Source organism: Pantherophis guttatus, chromosome 2, assembly GCF_059756535.1.
Source record: "Pantherophis guttatus breed Tessera chromosome 2, ASM5975653v1, whole genome shotgun sequence".
Classification (NCBI taxonomy): Eukaryota; Metazoa; Chordata; class Lepidosauria; order Squamata; family Colubridae; genus Pantherophis; species Pantherophis guttatus.
Genome location: NC_142064.1, coordinates 210,140,748 through 210,166,405, shown reverse-complemented (window position 1 = coordinate 210,166,405; position 25,658 = coordinate 210,140,748). Strand labels below are relative to the sequence as shown.

Genomic DNA, 25,658 nt, shown 5'->3' with positions numbered 1-25,658 from the left:
CATTCAATGAACGTTCAAAATTATGGCAGACCTCCCAAAAGCCACATATAACCTCATTTCAAAGTTACGATAGCTGCAATAGGCCTGTGATCGTTCGCTGTTACGACCCACCATAGGGTCGCTGCAGCACACTCCTGCCTCTCACCCCATCCCACTCTGCCAGAACTCTGCAGTGCTTGGGTTTCCTCCTCACACACTCATCACCTCCCACTTACTTTCTGGAACTCTCCAGACCTCATGTGGAAGAAGAGCAGGCAGTATGTTTCCAGCAATGCAACCTCCATTTTGTCTATCCATTTGACGGTTGCCTGAAAAATTACTTCATTTTGCTTCCTTACAATAGAAAGTCTACACAGTGATGCAGAAGATTCTGACTGCTGCAGAAAGCTTCTGCAGCACTATGCAGACCTCTGTAAGACAGCAAAATGAAGCAGTTTGTCCCAGGGCTGTGCAGCAGCAACCTAAATGTGGCCACCATTTTGTCCCAACCATTTGTGAACAAAATGGTAGCCATTAGACAAACTGCTTTTGCTGCCTTACAGAGGTCTGCACAGTATTATAGAAGATGCTGCAGGCCTTGTTAAGGTAGCAAAAGGAAGCAGTTTATCCTTGGGCCCCATTGCAGCGACCCAGATACAACCACCATTTTGTGATAAGATAAAATGGTGGCCACACAATATAATATACAGAAAATACAAAAATTAAAACAATATTAAAAACCAATTAAATTAATTTGGCCCACAGTTAAAACACCCCCATATTAAAAAAACCCCATAATTTAGCAATTTAAAATTAAAACAACTTTAAAAATATGGTCAGGCCAGCCCAGCTTGATGAAACAAAAACGTCTTTAAGGCACGGCGGAAAGTGCGCAGATCCGGGATACGTCGTTCCAGAGGGTTGGTGCCCCCACAGAGAAGGCTCTCCCCCTGGGGGCCACCAGTCGACATTGTTTGGCCGACGGAACCCTGAGGAGCCCCTCTCTGTGGGAGCGTACTGGTTGGTGGGAGGCTACTGGCGGCAGAAGGTGGTCTCGTAAATACCCGGGCCCTAAGCCATGGAGCGCTCTAAAGGTGGTAACCAATACCTTGAAGCGCACCCGGAAGACCACTGGGAGCCAGTGCAGATCGCACAGGAGAGGTGTTACATGGGAGCGTCGAGTCGCCCCCATCACCACCCGCGCGGCCACATTCTGGACCAGTTGGAGCCTCCGGGTGTTCCTCAAGGGGAGCCCCATGTAGAGAGCATTACAGTAGTCCAAGCGGGACGTAACGAGGGCATGAGTGACCGTGAGTAAGGCATCCCGATCCAGAAAGGGACGCAACTGGTGGATCAGGCGAACCTGATAAAAAGCCCCCCTGGCCACAGCCGTCATATGCTCTTCCAAAGATAGCCGTGTATCCAGGAGGACACCCAAGTTGCGAGCCCTCTCTGTGGGGGCCAGCGACTCGCCCCCAAAAGTCAGCGATGGTACCAACTGACTATATCGGGATGCCGGAAGCCACAGCCACTCAGTCTTGGATGGGTTGAGCCTGAGACTGTTTCTCCCCATTCAGATCCGCACGGCCTCCAGGCACCGGGACATCACATCAAGGGCATCGTTGGGGTGGTCCGGGGTGGAGATGTACAGCTGAGTATCATCAGCGTACAGATGACACTTCACCCCGAAACCACGGATGATCTCACCCAGCGGCTTCACATAAATGTTGAACAGAAGGGGCGAGAGAACTGACCCTTGCGGCACCCCCCACACAAGGCGCCTCGAGGTCGATCTCTGCCCCCCTGTCAACACGAACTGTGACTGGTCAGAGAGGAAGGAGGAGAACCATCGCAACACGGTGCCCCCTATCCCCAACCCCTCCAGTCGGCGCAGCATGATACCATGATCGATAGTATCAAAAGCCGCCGAGAGATCTAATAGGACCAGGACAGAGGAACAACCCCTGTCCCGAGCCCTCCAGAGATCATCCACCAACACGACCAATGCCGTTTCCGTGCTGTGCCCAGGCCTGAAACCTGACTGGAAGACCTTTAAAAGGTAAGTGAGGAGAAGGATGCTTGGCCTGGTAGGTGGGAATTAAGCCTAAGGACTGGAGGAGCCGGTGAGAGGGGGGAAAGATTTATTGGGACCCACAGTGAGAGAAGTAGAGCAGGGGACAGTTGGGAAGGCCTTGGGAGGGCCAGGGTAGATGGATCTGTGCCCATACTAGGCTTCCAATGGTCTCCCCCACCCAGGAAGCGCTCCACCTTCCACTTAACAACCCGTATGTTTGTTTTACATTTCATTGGGGAAAGCAGGGATGGAGGTTCATTAGATGACATGTTTCATCTAATGACTGCTGAGTCATGTGACCATAATGGGAAGTGTCAATAGTGGTCATATCTTGAGGACAACCTGTAGTGTTATATGTTGACAATTTTATTTACTATAAATTTTACTGTAGTTACAATATTTTCAAGAAAGTTTGAAATTAGCCACTGGTATTAAATAATATGGACTACGTATTAGAATCTAATTATATTCCTTATTGTTGTAAAATCATCACAAGCCACCCTTATCCTCCCAGAAACGAAGTTCCAATATTTCTAGACAGATGGTTAATAAATATGCTGACCCCTTTCTGACAGGATTATTAATAATGCTTCAATCTTTCTTATAGAAAGTGGGTCAGATTAGATTTACAAAGCATTTGAATAATCATGGTTCTCAAATGATTTATTGAAACATAGGTCTGCAAAATATAAAATGCACTCCTTTTGGGGAATACATAGACAGTTTCAACATGGTTGGCTTCCCAATGCCTAATAAAAAACAATGAACTCAGTGATTACAGAAATTTATTTCTCCCATTTTATTCATCTCCTCTTTACAAGACAAAAGATGGCAAGTGAATGGAAACAGGGGAAGGGGATATAAAATTTATATTCCAGTGTTTTTAGTGTAGCATTGGCTACAGAAGTACACCCACAAGATACCATTATGATCAGATTATTATTACTATCTGAATAAAGAGAAAAAGCAAAGTAAGTAGATGGGGCAGTTAATAAACCCCAGAAAAAGTATTTTCAATATATCATACCTTCACATTTTTCCAAGATCTGAACAGTTTCTCCTAGTTCTAGAACTAAGCCTTGCTGCACATGTCCTTGGAAGCTGCATATAACTAGGGACACACAATATGTTAAAAGATTAGATTATACAGTACATTAATATTTGATTTCATAAAACAGAAACAATATTCATATTAAAATATTTTATAATATTTAGTTTATTCAAAAAAGTTAATAAAAATGCCAAAATATTAAAAAAGAAAACAAAAAAAACACATTAAAAAAGAATCTTAAAAAAAGATTAACACAGATAGACATAGCATCCTCCCTAATTCAATGCTGATTAATATAATACAATCATGTTAATCTCCCACCCCTTACAAAACAGACCAAAATAATGTTATGTTATCAATAACAAAATAGTTAACAGGAATTAACACACACACATATACAATAGTATAATAGTAGCCTAATTATTCGTCCTGTAGCATAGCTCCTTTATTTGCAAGTAGTGTATTTCATCAAACTGGGATAAATTTGGTTAGTTCAAACTTTACTTTGTTCAAACATGGCAGGATCAAACAGTATTTATATCACGATGGCAATAGAAAATATAAATATTTTCTATAGAAAAATTCTATTATGATCTATACCTTATAGTTATGTTGTAAGAAGATGTAAATATGTAAACCAAAAATCACCTACATGATGGTTACAAATATTTATTACAACAGACACCTATATTTAGATCTTAAATCCCAATATCCTGTCAACTTCAAATCTCCTTTCTGAACAAATCTATTTCCATAACCTTTCTAAAATTTAGGAACATAGATGCTGTCCAAATGTCTAATAGCTATTCCTAAGGGTGGGTGCTGCCTCTAAGAAGCACATTTCTGATTTTCTGCCAAGTCTCCTCAATATTCCAATCCCTAGTTTCCACTTCATTTTACATGGAAGAAGTTGGTCTAAACAGCTCCAATCCAGATAACAACATTATCATATGCAGATCTACCTGAAAATAATCTTTAAAATTCAGGTACTTCTCAATTTACAACCATTTGTTTAACAACCACTAGTGTTGTTTACAACAGCAGTGAAAAAGGTGACTAATGACTGCTTTTCACATTCACGACCAATGCAACATCCCCATGGTCACATGATCAAAATTCAGAAACTTGGCAACTGACCCATATTTATGACAGTTGCAGTGTTCCAGAGTCATGTGATCTCCTTTTGTGACCTTTTGACAAGCAAAGTTTACACCAGCCCCAGCAATAAGGAGAGTTGGGCATAACCCCCTACACAAAGCCATTTAGTAATTAAAGTTTTTAATTACTGGCTGAACATCCTATTCATGGACCTAAACAAACTACTCAAGCTGGGCTTCAAAAAGCAACTACATAACAAGCAACCTTGTGCTTAGGCCACCCAACTTTCAAATATCATGTCTCAATATGGATTTTCCAACCATTTCGCAGTCCAATTAGATCTAAAGGCCAAGAAAGCTTTCAAACAAAGATTTATTGATGCAACTGCCCAAGATGATATTGCAGTACTTAAATGCGTCAACTCTCTGACGTGGCTGGCTCAAAAAATCAGTCTTCCAGTTAGAAAAATATTTAAAAATTTACATACATCAACATTTCAGAAGACCTTTTTCTAGATCTTGATTCAAACAACTGGACTCAATGGTAAGACATGGGAGGTTTCATAGACTCCCAACTAGAGTCCCAAGATTGTGCATTTAGGGAACAGCAGCCTTTGAAGACACTGGACACATTCTTGTTTACTTGAAATTGTACTCTCCAGTAAGGGCCTTATTTAAAAACTAAAAAATATGGGAGCACCCAACAGCCTTATTTATTGCAGGGAACAAACCTAAATATCATCAATAAGACTGCACGTGATTTCAAAGGCCATCTCAAAGAGGACAAAAAGAGGACAATCTTGATCAGATTGGAGATAAATATAGGGATAACCATCTATTATGAAGTTTTGTTTTCTTTTTATCTATTTGCATTTTTGTATCAATTGTCTATATATGATAATCAATTGATTTAATTAATAAAGTTTTCTTCTATTTTGCCTTATACTGTTTTATCTTACCTATCTACTGTATTTTATTTTATCTCACAATAGCTATTTATCTCATTTTGCTGTATCTTATCTCATATTACTGTATTTTACTATTATTGATGCTTATATTTAATATGGCCAATTGACTAATCAATAAAGTATATTGTGAATTATTGCCCCCCTCACCTCATATCGTGATTCAATCTTAAACAAATATTCTCTCAATGCCCTCACAGGATGCCATAATTATTATTTCATCCCCAGATATAATTACAGGCATTTATAAAATTGCTAAACAAAATAGATAATTTAACTATATCCTCCCAGTTCCGTTTCATGGCATACAATACTATGAAATATCACGTCTCCAATGGCTTATCTTTAGAAGAGCTGAATGAAAATAAATAAATAAATAAATAAACAAACGTTCTATGTAGATGAATTAGATTCATTTTAAATGTGCTTTTAATTTACTTGCATAATGCAATGTAATTGCTAGTTGTACTGATTCATTTAATGAGAAATAATCTGTTATTTCTCTTTCCAGAAGAAAAAAATACAAACATATTGTGCAGGATTTATACTGAAAACAAATTAAAAGCATAGTGTAGAAATTCATATAAGGTTTACAACAGGATAAGTGCTCCCAGAATAAGTAGTTTTTGCCAGTCTCCTCTTTAGACTCAAACATTGGAGGAAAAGCATACAAAACCTGGCATTCCTCCCCCCCCACATAAATATTTTTGCCTGATACTGCACTACAATCAAGCTCATGCACTCTAAAGTCGGAATAGGCAATATATTGTCTGCAATGACAAGCAGGAATTACCATACTTCCACAAAGATATGCTTAATATAATCTACTCTTTATAGGAGGAATTAATGTACTGTACTGCTTTTGAACACATAATCATGATGTAATTAATAATTCTTACAAAATAGGCATTAAAAGTTGAGTTGCTTTAGAGAAAAATTAGTGAAATTAATTAATGGTGATCTTTAGTGGCTGTTATGGAAAAATATTTCCAAGAGTTGGTCAAATTAGAAGATTTTCTGATGCTAATATAGAATTACTGAATAAAAAATATAGAATTTCAAACAGACTGATTCCTGTCATTTTCTTTCAAGAACTACATGTGATAGAAACTTGCATACTTTCCAGGCAAATAACATCCCTGGAATATGCTGTGCGGGGGAAGGAAATAGAACTATTTCTTGATTTGTCTTCTACAATTGTTAATAAACAAAGAATTTAATCTCAATCATGAGAAATAAAGTCAAGGGATAAGATTTTTTTTCTTTATGCTGCAATCTTTGGAAGGTGAGATGAGAAAATTTCACAATCTTGATTTTTCTGAGGGGGTCTACCTTCAAATCGGTATTGGCTCATGGTGACTGGATAGACAAGTCCTTGCAGTTTTCTTGGCAAAATTTTGGACGAAGTTTGTCATTGCCTGCTTCCTTGGGTTAAGAAAAAACAAACTGACTAAAGGTCATCCAATTTGCTTTATGCATAAGAGGGGGGGGGAGAGACATAGAGAGAGGGGAGGAGATAGAAGGGGGGAGAGACACATAGAGAGACAGAGAGGGGGAGATAGAAAGGGAGAGAGGGAGATACAGAAAGAGGAGGAGTGAGAGACAGAGACACAGAAAGAGAGATACAGAAAGGGGAGAGAGGGGGGAATAGAGAGAGGGAGAGAGATACAGAGAGAGAGGGTAGGGGGGAAATAGAGAGGGAGAGAGAGACCGAGAGAGTGGGGAGAGAAAGGGAGGGGGGGAGAGAGACATAGAGAAATACAGAGGGGGGGGAGAGCGTGAGAGAGATGTCAAAAGGGTTTTGTGGTTTCCGGTGTTTTTTAACAACCAGTTCTCTGCCCTAATGACTGGCTGGGTAGGCGTGGCTGGGGGGGTCATATGACTGGGTGGGAATGAGTGACGTAGAGTTGGCCACACCCACCCAAGTTTTGTGGCTCCTGGTGTTTTCTTTTCTTGGGAAACGGGTCCAAATGGCTCTTTGAGTGTTTAAAGTTGCAGACTCCTGCTTTAGGCCAATTGGGGTGTTTTATCTAAGCTTGTAATTTTGATATACTATATGAGGATAAATTTATATTCATTTTGACTTTTGAAGGAAAAGTTGCATTAGCAGAAAGCTAATCCGACAAGTACAGAAGAATGAAAAGGCAGAAAGTGGATGAGCTCTTTGAAACCTCTATGGGCAAAGAGAGAACTTGAGATTGCCCACAAATGCTCCAGATAGTTGTTCCTCACAAAAAGACCATAAGATAGCAGCTTCTGGTTTAGAACTCTGGGAGACAAGGGAATATCTATTTTGCTCAAATTGCAGTCAGCATTTTAAAAGGACACTAAGTTTGCTTCTTTTTCTAATCACTTTCAGAAGTTGCTTGTTAATTGCTTTTCACTTGTTAGATACTTTTGGATCAACATGTTTCACAGCACTGAGTGAATTTCCCTCAATCCTTAGCAAAGGAAGTTTAAACTAATAGTTTAAGAACATAACACACACACACATACGCGCAAATAGCAAAAAAACCTTTTGACTGTGGAAAGTTACAAATCGAATAAGGGTCCAGATAAATTTGAAATGAGATTTTGGAATCTATCTCTATATAAACCAAATACCACTCACTCATCACGAAATCTCCAGAACAGTAAAGCCTACAAACTTGAAATTTGGCATGTATGTTCCTCTTGGCTTCTAGGTGCTCGCTAAGAAAGAATTTTTCAAAATGACCATCAGATCATTAATATTTCATATACAGTATTATATTCACATGCTCTGATGCTAAGGAGTTAAGACATTCTACTCTCCCTCCCACCTGAAAGGAACTCTGTCCCAACTGCCAGTTGCCTTATATTAACACTCTCTGATGCTAAAGAGCTAGACATTATACTCCCCCTCCCCACCTGAAAAGAACTCTGTTCCAACTGCCAGTTGCTTTATATTAATACGCTCTGCTGGTACCCCTTCACTAAAACAGGTGTTGGCGTGGCTGGCGCAGAACTCATCCAGCCTGTGGGCTGGGACATTTTACTCCCCCTCACCCTCTGTTCCAACTGCCAGTTGCTTTATATTAACATGCCCCGATGCTACGGAGTTACACATTCTACATTAAGTTTCAGGCTTTAAGTGTCAATTTATCATGCCCGATCACATAGTTTTGTAGCGAAGCACAGGCGTCCAGCTAGTTAATTATAAAGGAAGAAGAACTCATAAATTCAATTTACAGTTGCAGAATGAAGCAAAATATTCTAAAATTGGACATATTGACGAATATTTTTTTAAAATGAGCTTAGAAATTAATAGTATCAAAAGAGACATCTATGTCTATGGTGAGACTGTATCTAAAAGAAGTTATAAAAGAGGAATAAGTTTTACCTGACAAGTTCAAATCTGAGATGAAGTGCATTTACAAATGACTGGCTACCAGAAGGACATAGAAAAACATCTTACACTAGACATAAAAAGAAACCAGGTGGTGTTTTAATAATTAAAGGGGTATACAAATAAAAAACCAAGAGAGTAGCCTGGATAGTTTTCTTATATTACATTTACAAAAGAAACATATTAAAATTTTGAAAAAACTTGTGAGAAGGGGCAAAGAAAAAGAAAAACTAAGTTATGAAATTATTTGAATGGACTAAAGATTAAAATTATTAAATATAAAGGGAAAGAATATAAAGTTGGTTTATTTGATCAATGTTGAAATAGTTGTTATTTCTGATAACCTAAATTGACTTTTCTTGACATCAGGATTGAAATGGCAATTCTATATGTATTTATCTATAGATAAGAAATGGAAAATAGGAAAAAAATGTTGTATTTTAACAGGAAGTGATAATTTACTAAAACTGTTTATACTTGTGGGAAATCACTTCTTTGTACATTTATTTTTTCTTTATTATATTATTTTCTTTATTTTGTATTTCTCTAATTTTTCCTTTTTTCTTTCCTTGTTGCATCTTCTCTTTTTATTTTTTATTTTTTACTTTGTATTAGATTTGACTGTTAAAATTATAATCTTTAATAAAATTATTATATGAAAAAAAGAATAAGTATATTTGAATATTATTTTGTTGGAGCCTTGTTCTAGATTCATGTTAAGGCCTTCTGGTATAAAACTGTATTATTTAATGTTTTTGTTCAATCATTATTTGTATCAACAACAATAATTTATTATTAGTCTTAGACCAGAGCAAATAAAAGCACTCAGTATATATACACTTAAAACTTCTAGTATAAAGTAATAAATAATAACTAAAATCTATAATAAAATCCAGTATCAATTATACATGGTCTGACTATATGATAGTTGCAATCCCTAAACTATGTGGTCCATTGTAGGTTCAACGCTAAAAGGGAAATGACTAAGCAGTGCAAAGGGCTTGCCACAATTGTTATATAACTGTGATTGCGAACCGGTGGCACGCAGAGCCCTCTCTGTGGGCACGCGCACCGTCACGAACTCTTCTGGTTTCCGGCGTGTGCATGCACACCAGCCAGCTGGCCTTCCCGTTTCTGGCACTCTGGCATGTGCGCATTCCAGTTTGGGCACTCGGTGCCAAAAAGATTAGCCATCACTGTTATATAACATCGCTATGGTGGAGAAGACACGTGTTTGCGACGAATCCCCAGTGCTGCTGTGCAGAATCTGGCCATCTGTGCTGTAGTTATGGACTGTTCATCCTTAAGGCCTAGCCTAAATGGCTCTTAATTGGGATTTTAAATTTTATGGACTTGGGGGTTTTAAATTGGCAAGGCAATGATTTAATTCTTTTTAATTATCTTAACTTTTGTATTTGTATGTTTTTTAATTTTGGCTGTTCACCGCCCTGAGTCCCTTCTGGGAGAAGGGTGGTATACAAATTAAATTAATAAATAAATAATAAATAAATAAATAAGTAGCCACTGAAGATAGGTAGTGTCGGAACAGCCAGGTTACCTAGCAGTTATTGGCAGAATGTTTTTTCCTAACCTCTATATAAAAGGAACATCTAAGGAGCATGTGACCCACAGTCTCCACCTCTCCTGAGCCACAGGGACAGAGTCTTTCCGTGGATGGTATTCTTTTATACTTGCCATACAGGATGGCCGATGGAAGCGCATGGCACTGTGCAAGTGCAAATGCTTTCCCGTGGTTTGCTGACTCCAACTGATCATTATTTGTATCATAGAATGTCATAAGACTGAACAGGTTTAGATAAAGACAAAACTTTGCATAAGGGACATTTTTTTACAAATTGAAAATGCTGAAGCCTGAAATAGATTTTCTGCAAAAATCCTGATTTCAATATATTGTAAGCCACCCAGAGTTACTGTATCATTGGTATGTTCAGCATAAAAATTTAATAAATAAGTAAAAATAAATAAAATGTTGGATGTTATAAATGGTAATACTTGGATAACTGAACCAAAGATAAACCACACATTTTGTTTGTTTGTTTATTGCTAATCTTTTTAGACAGACCTTACAGGTTGGAGATTTTAGCTAAAAAATAAATTTGTCAACCAACTGAAATTAAGTTTCAAAGAAAAAGTGTTTACAGAGATGGAAAATCATCCATGCTTATATCAGATTGAATTTACACTTGATTAAACCAAAAGCCATTGATGTAGAACAAATGAATTTTTAAAAATATTTTAATCAAATTGATGCCAGATATTAAGTTTTAATGGAATGGATAAATGCCAAGGCTCTCTCTTTCAGAATGTGGGGGTTTACTTTTGCTGATTCTCAGTTACATTTTCAGGCACATTTATGACCTTCTTGGGTTTTTTTTCAAATGAAAATTATGTTGAACATGTACCACTAGAAGCCCATCTGGAGAGCTATAATTTGGCATCTTAAAATCTTGGCCAGTTCTTGCTTTGAGTATAGTCAAAACACTGTTGTATTTTCAGCCCTGAAAGCAGTCAGATATGTTTAGACAATATTGAAGAAATTAAAATTTGATCCCGGTTTTCAGAAAACTGTTCCTTGGGAATCTGTATTTTAAATGGCAACCCCCCCACCCACCCAAGCATGGCCTGAAAATTAGATAGTAGGCTTTAATAAAGCATTAATTTGTGTGATTTACAAAAGAATATCTATTTAAATTTTTATTATCTTGGATTCGAATCAGTTGCATTGAAAATCCTAGTTTTACAATGTCACTTTTTCACTTTTTTTAGAGATTAATCCAACTGGTTCAGTTTCATCAACAATGAAAGAATTTTAATAAAATAAATTCATTTTCAATTAATCAGAACAAGTAATTGGGTTTGCCTATTTTGCCAGATCAAAGTCCCTGTCTTTTTAACAAATGATAAATAAATTTATTGTGAACTTACAATGAGACTGAACTTATTTTTAAAATAGGTTTAATAAACACATCAACAGAGTTAAAAAGAATTTTCTTTTGCATATAAAATAAATTTGGTATGCTGGTCAACGTGTTTGATCATGCCTTTTGGTGTCTATTGGATAAGTATTCTAGTTATACAAATGAGGTTCTTAAAATGAAGTTAAGATTTAAATATGTTAATGTGTTGGGCAACTATATTCCAAATATTTAAAATGTATCTAAGGAAAAAAATTCATCTACCATGCCTCAATTATTTCTAAAACGACTATCATGCATTCCTAGAAAGATATTCATGTATCAAGTATCAAAAGCTGGCTTCATAAGGTGTGTCAACTTTGATTGGTTTTTTATTGGTGTAAAGAAAAGACTAAAGAACACATCATCTGGCTGAAGTTTACTTTGTAGTAATTGTCACTTAGTTGTAACATTTCTGTGATCTATTCTTTTGTAAGGAAAGAGCCTTTCGTTTTTGCTATTTAAGTTTGCATTCATATGTGGGTTTTCCCTCGTTCTTTATAAAAACATATTTTACAATTAGAAAGGCCTCAAACAATTTGGGACAATGATACCTTCAGAATGTCTTCTCTATTACAGATCTAATCACAGTGTTTATTAGGAGAGGTCCTGCTATGTATACTGGGAATAGCTAGTATCATCTTGCAGCTGCTTGAAGATGAACTTTCCCCATGATTATTTCAAATGTTCTGGCATTCTTTCCCCATTAAATTTGGGAACATCTGCTATAACCTCGTCTGAGCTTCTTTTGAAAGCTTACTGTTCACATAGGCCTTCCAATATGAATATTAGAAGACTGTCCCCCACCATTTTAATTAATCTATTTTTATTTTATTAAATAAATAAAAATAATTAATCTAACCAAAAACTATCTGCATTTAGTATAAATAGTCCTCAGTTAATAACAGTAATTGGGACTAGAATTTCCGTTGCTAAGTGATGTAGTTATAAAGTCATGTAGACTTCACACGACTATGCCACTTAGCAACAGCACTTCTGGTTGCCATCATTAAGCAAATCCCATGACATTGTGGAATAACATCAGATCAACAATTTTACATGGTCATCATTTGCAACCTCCTGCCAGGTCCCCACTGACTTTGCTTGTCAGAAGCTGGAAGGGAATGTTACAAGTAGTAATCACATGACCATGGGGATGTTATGACATTGTAATTGCAAGCTAGTTGCCAAATTCCCAAATTGTGATCAAATGACTGTGGGACGATGACCAGAAATTTGAGGACTCATTGTAAGTACCATTCATAAAGTGCTGTCATAATTTTGAATGTTTCTGAACAAGGTTATTAAGCAATGACACCTATATTACTAATTTCATTTTAATATAATGTATTGCTGTTTGGATTTGAGATAATTTGGGAGGGTATAAGTATATTAAATATATAATATTGAACAAGTAAACTTTCAAGTAGCCCTTATGCTTAAATGTATTTTGGCATCTAGAATGTCTTTACCAATTCTGGACAAGTCAAGTTCCATTTGAATTGAACAGGATGTATTATTTTTGTTTTTCATTTTTTTATGTATGTTACACCAATCTAAAGATCAGGAAAGATGTACCTAACCTAAGGCATCTATTGTATACGACAAAGAAATCAGTTTAGGCAAGTGGCAAATATATGTGAAATAGAGATTGACAGCAAAAACAGTAAACATTTCTGGGCTAAACTTTGCATGAACATAACTTGGCTCTCAGATCAAGTGTAGATTCTGAATTACCGGTATTTCACAGTAAAGCAACATGCCTGGAGAAATATGTTAATCTTGAAAGCTCTAAGTGCACTAGAATCTAAAAATCTATCTCTTTCATTCTAAACTTGCCAGGCTATTAGGATTTGCAAGAAAGACATTCTTAAAGATACTTCCATTGCCAATGGCCAATTAATTAGCATATCAGAAAGGACTTTCTTTCATCAAACCCAAATTCTGAAATGCACTCTCTTCAGATGGGGTTCCCATTTTTTTTTAGTTTAGCTATAATGTGTTAAAGGCACATTTTATTTAATATATTTAAATTATATTTATTTTAATTACTGTGGTTAGTTTAATAGAAATAGGATTTCTATTAAAAATTCTGATGTAATTTTTAGAATAGGATTATTGTTATATTTTTGTTGCTTTGTTGTTTATTAACTGTACATAATCCTTTGACAATTTTAGGAGAAAGCTGTTAAATAATTAATATGCTTACTAAGTTAATTTAACATATTTAAAATATTATGTTAACTATGCATAATATTTTAATACTGTGGACAATATTTTAAAGATTAAACATATGCTGCTTCTACACTTTAATTCTTAAGCAATAACAGACTTGCAAACGTATGTGACTCGACCTACTGTGTAACTGAGTGTTCTGTTATTGACCCCTATTTTTTAATTAACACCTGAAAGACAGGCTGCTTAGAGAAGCTAGCGCATCCTATTCACTTTTGCAAGTTGTAAAATAACAAACTTTCTGTTCTAACTTTAATTAAATGATTTATCTTTTTTGTCTTAGTTAGGCACTCAATACCTGCTAGGCACTTAATCCTCATTAATAGGAATCTTCCAACCCATACCTACACTAAGCATCTCTGGAGGCAGCAGTGGGGATTGCTTACAAGGTATAAAATTTGTCAGCAAAAGCAATTCTTTTGTGATTAGAATTCTGGAGACTGCCTCTAACAACCTCTAATAATTTCCAAATCAATTATTTCTAATGATTATTTGAGAATGATAGGAGATTTTAAATAAACATTAGTATACTTTGTTACGATTCTGTTCAGCCAGAGCATTTTGTTAGTTTTGCCATAGTGGCCAATATCTGAGAAAGTTTCTAGTAGTCTGGAAGTTGAGTCATGGAAACTGAACTTTGTTGTTGGTTTGAGACATTTAGCTGCTCATCCAAGCAGCTCCTTCAATCTGAACCAATTAGTTAGAGGAATCTGAGTAGACAGAGAGTCATTGGAATTCATATATATGTTCCTAGAACTTTTGAACACAGCAACTGGACTTTCTGGTTTTTCTTTGAAGACGTTTCGCTTTTCATTCAAGAAGCTTCTTCAGCTCTCTTGAAAAAGCACCTTTGGGATTATCAAAGGTTTTGATAATTAATTATTCAATTATTTAAAAAGGCTTGTATAGCCAAACAACCAATATCATGATTAGTCTGATTTTTGGGGGGGACTGCTTGTAGCATTGGAAATGGACTCTTAAATAGTTTTTAAATATCTTATGCAACAATGCAAATTTAAAGCTCTCTGACTATTAGTATTGCTGGGGTGGGTGGGTTAATGTTAACCCTGCCAATAACTATTTTTACGAACAGGTTATTACATAATTTATTTCATATTGCCGTATTACATATTTGTGCTATGATTATGTTTTCCAGAAATATTTGGATGCCTCTTTTTAAAGTTGAATAGTTGACTTAAAAACACTGCTTTCTCCTTCATGTTATTCCTTTATAAAAATTCTTATTTTAAATGAAGGTTAAATATAAAAACTGTATTACACATGAACAAATATTCATTGGTTAAAACAGAATGAGTGATTGATCATTATGAAAATATCAATATAGAAAATTTTATCACAGGCAGTTCGTTAAATATTAAGAAACAAATGAAAAATAGAGGAAAGTTCAACATTCTAAGTATGTTAGAACTGTAGTGTATGTAATTCTAAGATTACATACGCTATTTCGTTTCAGTTTCTTATTTATAAAATCATCAGCTTCATTATAGCAAAGCTATGATGCAATCCCATTTTTGTAAAATTACTTTTATGATAGTAACATTATCTCCTTTCAAAATTTTACATTAAAAAAAAGCATGCAAGCCTAAAATATACTGACGTTATTTTAAAAAATAAACAAAAATAGCAATACATTTAAAAATATTTTAAATTGGTCAAAATAGGTAGAAGACAAGACATGCCCACAATATTCATTATATTTTCTATGTCATATAGATATGTTCATATGGAGGGGACAAATCATTAGCATCCTTGCTCAGAGTACAAAAACTGCCAGTTAATGAAGTTTGCTTTTGGTTACCACTCTTGGAATAATTAACTGAGCAGATACATAACTGGCGCCCCCTAACGACGCTTCAACCACAATTCCTTATTTTTAATCACAACAAGATCGTCGTGGAGGCTGATCAAAAAGAAAGGCGCACCATAAATAAGTAGGTTAAAAGATGAGACCGGGTTTTCTATTGATCTCATCGGGTTAGTTTTACACGCGGACTTCGGGAACCCATTTTTGATCACCTCAACAAGGACACTTTCTTTAAACGCAACACTAATCCTTTATAACTCCCTAGCCCTAGATGAGAGAGGCTAACTGGATTTCTGCACGAGCGAACACCGTCCATCTTCCACTTCGAGGGCACTGCCTACACGATCGGTGCAGAATTTTGAAGAGAATTCTCTTCTCGCAGGCCATCTTGCAATGAGAAAGCAAGGGAGCCCAATCGGGAGGAGACGGGAGAGAAAGCTCTTGGGCTGCAGCGGGATGAGGGAGGCATAGCGTTGCACCTGCCACCCCCTCTCCGAAAAAAAAAAGGAAGCGGAGGCCGCTCGCTGCCGCCACTAAAGCAGCAGCGGCCCCGCATCCCTCAAATCTCCATCACCACCACCCCTTTCCAAAAACGGCATCCTCCCCCCCCCAACCCCCAAACGCCATTTTCTGACAAAAGTCCGTGGGAGAGCCACGGACGTGCAAGACAGAGGCAGAGCGCGAGCGAGGGCGCGCGCGCAACAGGGATCGCTAACCGCCGCTCTGCCCGCGAGCCAGCCGTTTTGCTGGGGGGAGGGGGAGAAAGGTGGGGGCGAAGCCGCCTCCCCCCCCCCACACACACAGTCCTTCAGGACAGGAGGAGGCTCTGGACCTACCCACGCCGTATTTTTCCTCCTCCGTTGGGATCCACATGCTGCTCCCCCCGCCGCCGGGGCTGCTCCTGAAGCCGGCTCCCCCCTGCCGGAGTGGAGCTCCTGAGCCGCGATGCTCATTGACGAGCAGAGGAGGCGGCTTTTCCTGACGAGCCCGGGGCCGCTGCTCCGTACAGCCCCCAGGGCAGCGCGGCTGTATCGGCGGCGGCGACGTCTTCTCCGTCTCCGCGGGCCAGCAAGTGCGCGGGTGAGAGAGGGCGACGGCGGGCGCAGAAGCGGCCGAGCCTTGTCCCCGGAGAGACTCGGCGGATTCCGCTGCTCTGGTGAAGGAAGAGCACAGCAGCGCTCGCTCCCCCAGGACGGCTCTGAGGCTGGACGGCTCCGAGGAAAGGACGGCTCCTCGCCTTTAATCCACTAGCCACGACAGCCCCGCTCTCGCCGCTTCTCGGCCTGACTCTCTTCCTTCGCCGGTGGTGACGGGAGATGAAGGAACGGACGGCAGCCCTCAAACGCTTCCTCGGCGGCGGCGGTGGCGGCGCGACAACGACTGTTGTTGTCTCCCCCGCTCGCTCCTGCCGAAGGACTCCCGCGCCCACCCACTTGGCAACCAGGCGCATGCGTGGAAGCTCCCGCTGCCGGCCTTCCCGCGCGATCTCGGTCGGCGTTTGGGTTGCGTCCTGCTGCTGAGGTGGGCGAGGAGCGGGAGTTGCGGACGGTTGGCGGGGGGGGGGGGAGGAGGCGATCTCCCTTTGCGGGAATTTTTCTTCGGATGTTCATTCCTTTTGCCTACCCAAACGACGGTAGCGGGTAAACTGGAGCGCGCGGGGTCCGCTAAATCCAAAATCCTTCGGAAATCGATAGGGTTTTGAGAACGTATGCCGATAAAATGAGAGAACTGAAAAGAAATGGCCTCTGTGAAATCAAGAATCTTGATTTCAAGATGATTACTGAATGTCTATGGAGATTCTCAGTCATCCAGGTCATGGTTGTCCCAAAGATGCTTTTTCAAGAGGCAATTTGAAAAGTCCAGTTGGCTCTTGAAAAAGCACACTTGGGACAAGGTGATTACTGCCATAAAAAAAAAAATTGGCTTGAAAGTACACTTCGTAAAAATGTTCTATCCCACCCTAAAAGGATACATTGGAAAACATCAGAAGAAAATGCCACAATTCCCATATTCCCCATCCCCAAATTTAAGGTACACATGGTACACCTGGACCATGAATAGGAAGGCTTTAACTGTAAGGAGCTAAGTAATACCGGTACTTAGAAAAATAAGTGGAATGCAGTGGTATGTGATGGAAGATACCTGGTTTTGTAATAGTATTTGAGAAAAGAATATTGGAATTGGCCATGGAGCGTGTCCTTCTGAAAAGGCATAGTCCTCAACTTACAACCATCCATTTAGTGATCATTCAAAGTTTCAACGACCCTGAAAAAAGTGACTTATGACCATTTTTCATACAACAGTTGCTGCATCCCTTGGTCATGTGATCAAAATTTGGATGCTTGGCAACTGGCTCATATTTGTGATGGTTGCAGTGTCCCAGGATCATATGGTAACCTTGTGCAACTGTTTGACAAGCAAAGTCAATGGAGAAGAAAGATTCACTTTACAACCGTGTTACTAAGTTAACAACTGCAATGATTCACTTAATTGTGGCAAGAAAGATCATAAAATGTAGCAAAGCTCACTTAACTGTCTCGCTTTGCAATGGGAATTTTGGGCTCAACTGTAGTCCTAAGTTAAGGACTATCTGTATTCAGTTTTAGGTTGCATCAATAGAACAATTTCCAATACATACAAAATAATAATTCCACTATATTCTGTCCTATCTTGAATACTGTCACCAGTTCTGGGGCACCATATTTATTTGCTTGCTTGTGTGCTTGCTTGCTTGCTTTTTTATTTGATTTAGATGCTGCATGACTCAGAACAGAAAACAAAATTAAATGGTAAATTCAGCCAATAACACAGAAACATATACCACACATCCAGGAAATATAAAAGATTCAGAGAAATTGGAACAGAGGGAGAAAAACAAGTTTGGTCTAATAGTTAAGCCACTAAACTAGAAACCAGGAGATTGAGAGGTCCAGTTCTCCCTTGTGCATGACTCAGCTCGGTGACTTTGGTCCAGTCACTTTCAGTTCTACTGACCTCACAGGTTTTGTGGGGAAAATAGGAGGAAGGAATATTAAATATGTTCTCTGCCTTGAATTATTTATAAAAACAATAAAGGCGGGATGAAAAAACTATCCAAAAAAAGCACTAAGGATTTCCTAGAAGAAGTGATGAGAGAATTAGATATACATAGGCCTAATAAAAGACAAGTAGGCACATATTTAACATTTTTAGATAGCCAATAGGGTGTTACATAGAAGATCAGTCAAGTTCACAATCATCACAGAGTTGAACACATTGAATAATGGTCTTGTTTTTGAAAACTAGTTTGTTATTGAATATTTCAAAAACATTCTTAATAGTAAGAACAGTTTAATAGTATAATCAGTTACAAAGATCGTGGTGAGTTTCCTTTTATTGTTTGCATTAAAACAGGTTGAATGAGAGATTGTTTTAATTTCAATTTCTCTGTTGTGCAGAGTTGGATTTCATGATTCTTTTTTTCTTGCTGATTAGACTATCATAGCAGTGGAAACAATCGTTTTGAAACTATTCAACCAAAGTTCTAGAATGAATTATGGCATTTAGAATAAAGTGAGTCTGAACAGAACGTCTGTAAATGTGAGAATAAACAACAGTGTATTTTTATGAACTGGACTACCAGGCAGGTGAATATATTGATAGAACAATATTAAATATAATCAAAAATTCATAATCATTGGTTAAAATAGGTCTTGAACTAAAGGATGACAGAAGAATGATTGCAGCAGAACAGAATTAGGGTGACTGATCTTGTATATCTGAATGTAATTAAATAGTGTGATCAACTCTACAGTGGCAAATCAGTGCAAGGGTAGCTTGCATATGGAATCACAATACATATACCTGTACACATACAAACTGAAAGATAGGCTTGAAATTATGTCAAGATATAACTTGAAATAATGATGCTATATAAAAAGTGTTATGCAATGGGAGTTCTAAAGTGGTATCCTAATGAAATAGCTGGTAAATAGTGGAATACCTTTTGATTGATAATATGAGCATGACTTGATAATAGAGTTTAACATTTGAAATATAATGGCTTTGGAATAAATGAGTAAAATAATCGTATCTGAACCATAATGATATGTGAAATTTTATAATGCAGAAAAAAGGTGACGAGAATGATAGTGCTAAATTGAAATGACAGTGATGTACCCAGATGTAGAGTAAACAAAACAAGTAGAAGAATAACAATGTGATTTCTGTTAGGTGCAGCATATAATTTCTTTTATGTAGGAATACATTTCAAATATTGATGAATTATAAAGGCTATGGCACCTAGAAATATAGTCTTATGGTCTAACAATCTTGTTTTTGTTTCATGTAAGATAAACGGGGGTGGGGGCTGTCTTTTAATCCCTGTTTTCAATGAATGTTCTGCTTTTATGTTCTCATGTGGAAAAAACAATTCAGTAATAATCACATCACTTGCGATGTCCCCCTTTTCTATTGGAAGAGATTTTAGAGTTAGCAAAGATCAGAAATCTTGATTTTTCCCCAATTGCTTCCTCCAACCATTCCATAAGTAATTATTTCTCATAATACTTTTTCCATATTCCATAAACTTCAATCTTGTTAACAAAAATAATGCAAGAAAGGCAAAGGTATGGGAAAGTACTACAATTGTCAGTATCATTGGCTTGCTCTTGCATCAGGCAGCTCACTTTCACTTCACAAAACTCTTAATACACTGTAAATTCCTTATAATGAAGTAGATCACTGCTGTCTGCTGGCATAATAGTGACGGCTGGTAGTGGTAGCATTAGACCTTGAGGGGAATAAAATAAAAATCCAAAACAGAATAACAGTTGAAGGATTTTTATGTTGAAATATGTCTTCCACAAAATTTGATTCTATGTATGTTTACTTGAACAATTCTCATTGAATTTAGTAGGAAGGTAAAATAAGTAAGTATTCTTTCAGCCTTGAAATTCTAAAAGTTCTGCCTATTCAGTTATTATTTCTAAATGTAATTCCACATGCATCAAAATTATTTACACCTATTGATCCATATATCTCAGAGACATTTAATAGGAATGGAGTATTTTAATATAAAGGTAGAGGCCAAAAGATCTTTAATAGCAATCGGTTGTCGGATAGGATGTTTCATTAGTAATAATTGTAAAATTAATAATTGTGATAACACCATTAATGTAAACTTGCTCTTTGTTTATTTATTTAAAAAATTATATGACCACCTATCATAGACCGCTGGGTGACTCATAACAGCAATAAAGCTACAAAATCTTAAAACCATAAAAATTATTACAAAATCCTAAAAATGTAACTAATATCTAATATGCTCCTCAAACTTGCTGGCATGAATTATATCCATTACTATTGGAGATTGTCAGGTTGGGCAAAGTTATAAATGACAAGTGTCTTTGATGCAGTATCTAAACTATGGGAAATAATATGCAGCCATCTTTAATACTGCTTTAATAAGCAGTCTTCATGTTTTGCCAAATCATAATCATAATCCTGTAGCCTTCTAATAACAAAATATAAATAGACAGTCATATGTCCAGATCCCTTTTAGACTCTTTGTATTTTGAGCAGCAATAATTAGATGATTATTTGGCTTGATATCCTTACAAACACTGATTCTTATACAGAGATTCTCTAGAATTGAACAGTTGTTGGAAACAGCCTGGATTTAATCTTCCCAACCCCAAATAGATAGTAACAGAGCCAGAGCTAACACTGCTGATAATTTGTCCCAAATAGATATTAAACATTGGTACCAAATCACTATTGCCAGTATCATTGGCTTGCTCTTGCATCAAGCAGCTCACTTGCAGTATTGGATCATGTTTCTACTAGCTCAGCAATAATATTTCATCTTTCCTGTTTTTCAACAATAAAATCTTTCACAATGAAGAAGACATATAAAGAATTCTAATAAATGGGGAAAATATGAGGTTGAAAAGCCAAAAATGAGAAGGACATAACATTAGGGCTTATGTAAACATTAGGAATAATGTATATTGGTGATACTAGAAGCATTTGCTCTTGAGGATGGTTCTGATCTCATAAAGAGTAGGTGTGGAAGCTTTCCTCCCACTACATAACAGATTGTAAAATGCTTCTCAATGTTAATGTAATGTAAATGAATTTATTGAAGTGTCAAATAGTATATTTTTTTTCATTAGGAGAGATTATACTTTTCCTAGACTGTGCATGAAAGACTATTATCCATCTTGGTTTAAAAACTTGGTATGGGTGTCAGATTTAAGTGGTATAATATCTTTGCAGCTTTTTCCTGGGCCTTCATCTCTACAGCCAATTACTGGTTCGTTATCTCCAATTTAGCACAATATAACAACAATACAATGGTCTTTCAGTAGGAAAAAAAATCAGGACATCATTCAAACCTGTTCCTGTTGGTTGGATAGCAACAGTCAGCAGATATTTGCAGATAGCTTCTGAGCTTATTTACTATAGGTAAAAAAGAACTATATACAATTTAATGAAACAGTAAGAATGTTCACTATAAAGCAGCATCATTATAGCCTTAGCATTTGTATATTTATTAGAAGCAACCTTTTCTGAGTTTAATGGGATTCATTGTAGTATATTTTTAAGATTGTGTAAAAGTACATAGCTATTATTGAATTACCTGATATCTTACTGTCCACCAAGCTCCTTTACATGATAGTGAAATCTGAAATAGGATAATCTTGAATTTCCCAGGCCCTAAAAATAAAAGAATAAAGAACTGAGAGGTTTTACTAAATATAAAATGAGTAATTGTACCCAGACATTATTCCCTATGTTTTTTTGTTGCTCTTACTTTTCTAGATTATTTGAGCATTAAATGATCAAAGTGATTTTATTCAAAAACATGATTCCTTTCATCACAATGAGCTTTCTTGGCTTGCTGTTTGCATGGAATTAAACCTATGCATGACAAGATATTTCAACTTGTTGAGCTGAATCCTGTTACTCCAGATGACTTATAAATATAATAATATTCACACTAATACTTTTGTCAGTCTTGTTTTTTATTTTTTTCCATTTTAGATAAACCCAACATTAAATAACTGCAACCATAGTATAAAAATTGTATCTCAAAGTGTTAGTTCTCTGTGATGTTTACATTTTAAAAATAGTAAGTCTCATAACAGCATTAGACATGAAAATGCATGGACATGAGTTTATACTTATTCCCTAACCCATTGCTGAAATCTACAATGCACTTTAGCATGTCCTGTTTTAATATTGCATATTGTATTTTAACATATTGAATGTTCATTAAATATATTCCTTAGAACATATGGATACAACATATGGATTGTACAAAATATGATTTTATTGTTATTAAATACTTTAGTTGTTTTTCCATTCTGAATGCTGTAATACTTATCCAGTAGTTGTTTCATAAGTCTGTTAGATATATACATGTATTGATTTATTCTCTTCAGCATATATGTTCTGTATTTATGTAATGCAGCAGAATGAAGAGTGCAGAGCTCAGTGAGGTTGCTGTGGAAACCTGTTCTGAATCTTTATGCACTGAAGTTCCGTAGTCTATGATGTCCTAGCATAATTTATATTTGGAATACAGTCCAGTTGAGTTCAGTACAAAAATGCAGAGTGCAATATTTCTACAGCGTTTCTCTTTACTTAAATATGTTCCTGCTATGACTGAACCTAAATTTTCAATAACTTGGGAAGTTATAGTACATTTTGTATTGTTTCCAATACAATAGAATTTATTTCTTTTTTAATATGAATGTCTTTATGTTATAGTGTTGGCAGTTTTGCAGACTCGCTACCTGTTAATATTATATCTCTTCATCACAAGTAGTAGTGGTTATGGAATGGTGATAGTGATAGTGATATATTGGTTGTGCTTGTGCTTAACTAAACATATACTCTATATTTATCCCAAACATAGCAATGCAGCAACACTTCTTTAATTTGAAGTAAGCCTTCTAATACTAACCAGTATTTATGTTTCAAAGAAGAGAAATAAGTCTCCATTCCAGAAAGTCTTTTGAAATAAGTATTAGGTTCTGTTTTCTAACATTGAAATATTAGTTTTTGCCCAATGGTAGCATTCATAAGAACATATGAATCATGCTGGCCCAAATCTACCTAGCATTATATTTGCACAATTGTTAAATAATGCCTTTGGGAAGCTGATAGAATAATAGTTTTCTCACTGATTTTGGAAGTTACAATTAGGCATCATTAATACTTGCCCTTGAGAAATTTATCCATCAATTTTTCTGATCACTTTTTCTGTTTTGCTTAAATTGTTGCCTATCACTGCTTATGGTTGAAAACTCCAGAGTTTATTGCTATTTCATGAATTCAAAAAGCTCATGATATTCAGCGCTGCTCAATTTATACCATACTGATTCAATATAGCACCATGTATGTAAATCACAGCAGAGAATACAGAAAATTAATTTGATTTTCTGCACGGAATCAGACCATCTCAAAGGACAAGTATCAGCATAATGCAGAATTATATTACTTAGAAAGACAGTGTTGAGTTCTACTGTAAAGATTTCTCAGGTGCATTTTATTTTTCAGTGTCTGAAAAGGTCAGATAATAATACTTTCTCATTATTCTGTCACTTATCACAAGGCCTGCTTCGCATGTTAGTCAGAGCTCTTGCTATAAAATTAAATATTCCATGGTACTTATTTTTAGAAAAGAGTTCATTATTCTGGGGGATGCAGTGACTGTAAAGATGTAACCATTCTCTATAGCACTAGATTACACATAAAAAAGTAAGGGGAGTAAATCTTTTGTGGTACAAACAATGAAATAAAAATATTGGTACAGAACTATCTTCAAATGATGCTTTTTAAAGCAGGAAGAGAAATACAGAGGAGCTGTCCATGGTACTGACATATACAAAGCCAGCTAACATTTTTAGCTATGTTACAAACCAATGCTGTATTTTATAATTCTATCACTAGAATAAAAAGTGAGTTCATTTAAATAATCTATTATGTTATTAAACAGAACCAGGTAACAAATCCATATCTATTTTGGAATCAGCTGCTTATCTTTTCAATTTGCTATAATAGTAAGAATTTTTAAGTATGTAAAACATTTTTCTCCTACATAAAAGTCACACTATTATAACTTGAAAATTATACTTTAATATTATGTGTGATGAATTAAAAATAAAAAGAAATTTACCATTATATTAGCAAAATTCTTTTTTTAAATACATTGATTAATAAAATAATTTTCAATTTAAAAATTTAAAGTCATTTAAATTTATTTTAAAAAATAAAAAGTCAAAGATACCATTTTACTCATTTAATATAAGTACTTAAATACATTTTGATGTATCCTTGTTTTTTAGCCTATTAGTATGATACATAGCAATGAGAATGTTTGCATTTTCTTTCCATTCAGTACCTAGAAAATATTAATAATATTGGTGCCAAATTGTGGCAGGGGAGTTTAAGCTGTGTTACTATAAATATATTTTAAATGTTAACATTTCCAAGAAACAAGATTATTAAGAGAGAAAGCATACTAATTTTCATAGAAATCATGGTGATTAATGTCTGATTTTATATTTTAAATGGATCTATACTGTTGTGGGGCACAGGGCGTCATGCACAGAGAGCATGGGGGGGTCATGCGCGGGGGGGCGGGTCACAGGGGGCATTGAATTATGCATGCAGGTGACCCTCCCACACTTTTGGCATGCAACAGCAAAAAGATTAGCCATCACTGACCTAGAAGGTGAAGTTGGCAGAGGACAGGATAACACCTGTTTTAAAGTACTGTAATGACTATCAGTAGATTTCCAGGCTCAATTTGTGTTCCATTGTGTGTTTCATGTAAACTGATTACAGACATCGTAATAGGAAAGTCCTCAAAAATAATTGGACTGGGTTAGTTTATTTTGCATTTTATTGTGTGTTTTTCTTATATTTTACACTGTTCAGTCAGAATTGGACAGATTACCAATTTTGTCAAAGAAACAAAAATGTTCACTTTAGCACTGCCTTATTAATTTATGGATTGAGCATAGTTTGTTTTTCAGTAGTTCTCACTAATACTGAGCTGATCTCTTTGCCCTCCTCCAATATATTTTACTTATTTTTG

General features: G+C 36.5%; 1 protein-coding gene and 1 long non-coding RNA gene across 18 annotated transcripts in view; both read right to left on the bottom strand.

The window, feature by feature from the left end:
* Window positions 1-17,018, bottom strand: part of DOCK3 (dedicator of cytokinesis 3) — a 190,595-nt gene extending 173,577 nt beyond the window's left edge. For all 17 annotated transcript variants that reach the window (XM_034440103.3, XM_034440164.3, XM_034440113.3 and 14 more), the window contains exons 1-2: window positions 16,405-17,018; window positions 3,081-3,164 (exon numbers count right to left, since the gene is read on the bottom strand). In XM_034440103.3, coding sequence (XP_034295994.1) covers window positions 3,081-3,164; window positions 16,405-16,441 — 121 coding nt within the window. In that variant the 5' untranslated portion in view covers window positions 16,442-17,018. The remainder of the gene's footprint in view (window positions 1-3,080; window positions 3,165-16,404) is intronic.
* A 3,158-nt stretch (window positions 17,019-20,176) lies between these two features.
* On the bottom strand, window positions 20,177-22,267 carry LOC117678766 (uncharacterized). Its single transcript, XR_004595116.3, has 2 exons — window positions 22,191-22,267; window positions 20,177-20,339 (listed from the first exon to the last, which is right to left on the bottom strand). It is a non-coding gene; the product is annotated as an uncharacterized LOC117678766 (long non-coding RNA).
* Window positions 22,268-25,658: the final 3,391 nt, after the last annotated feature.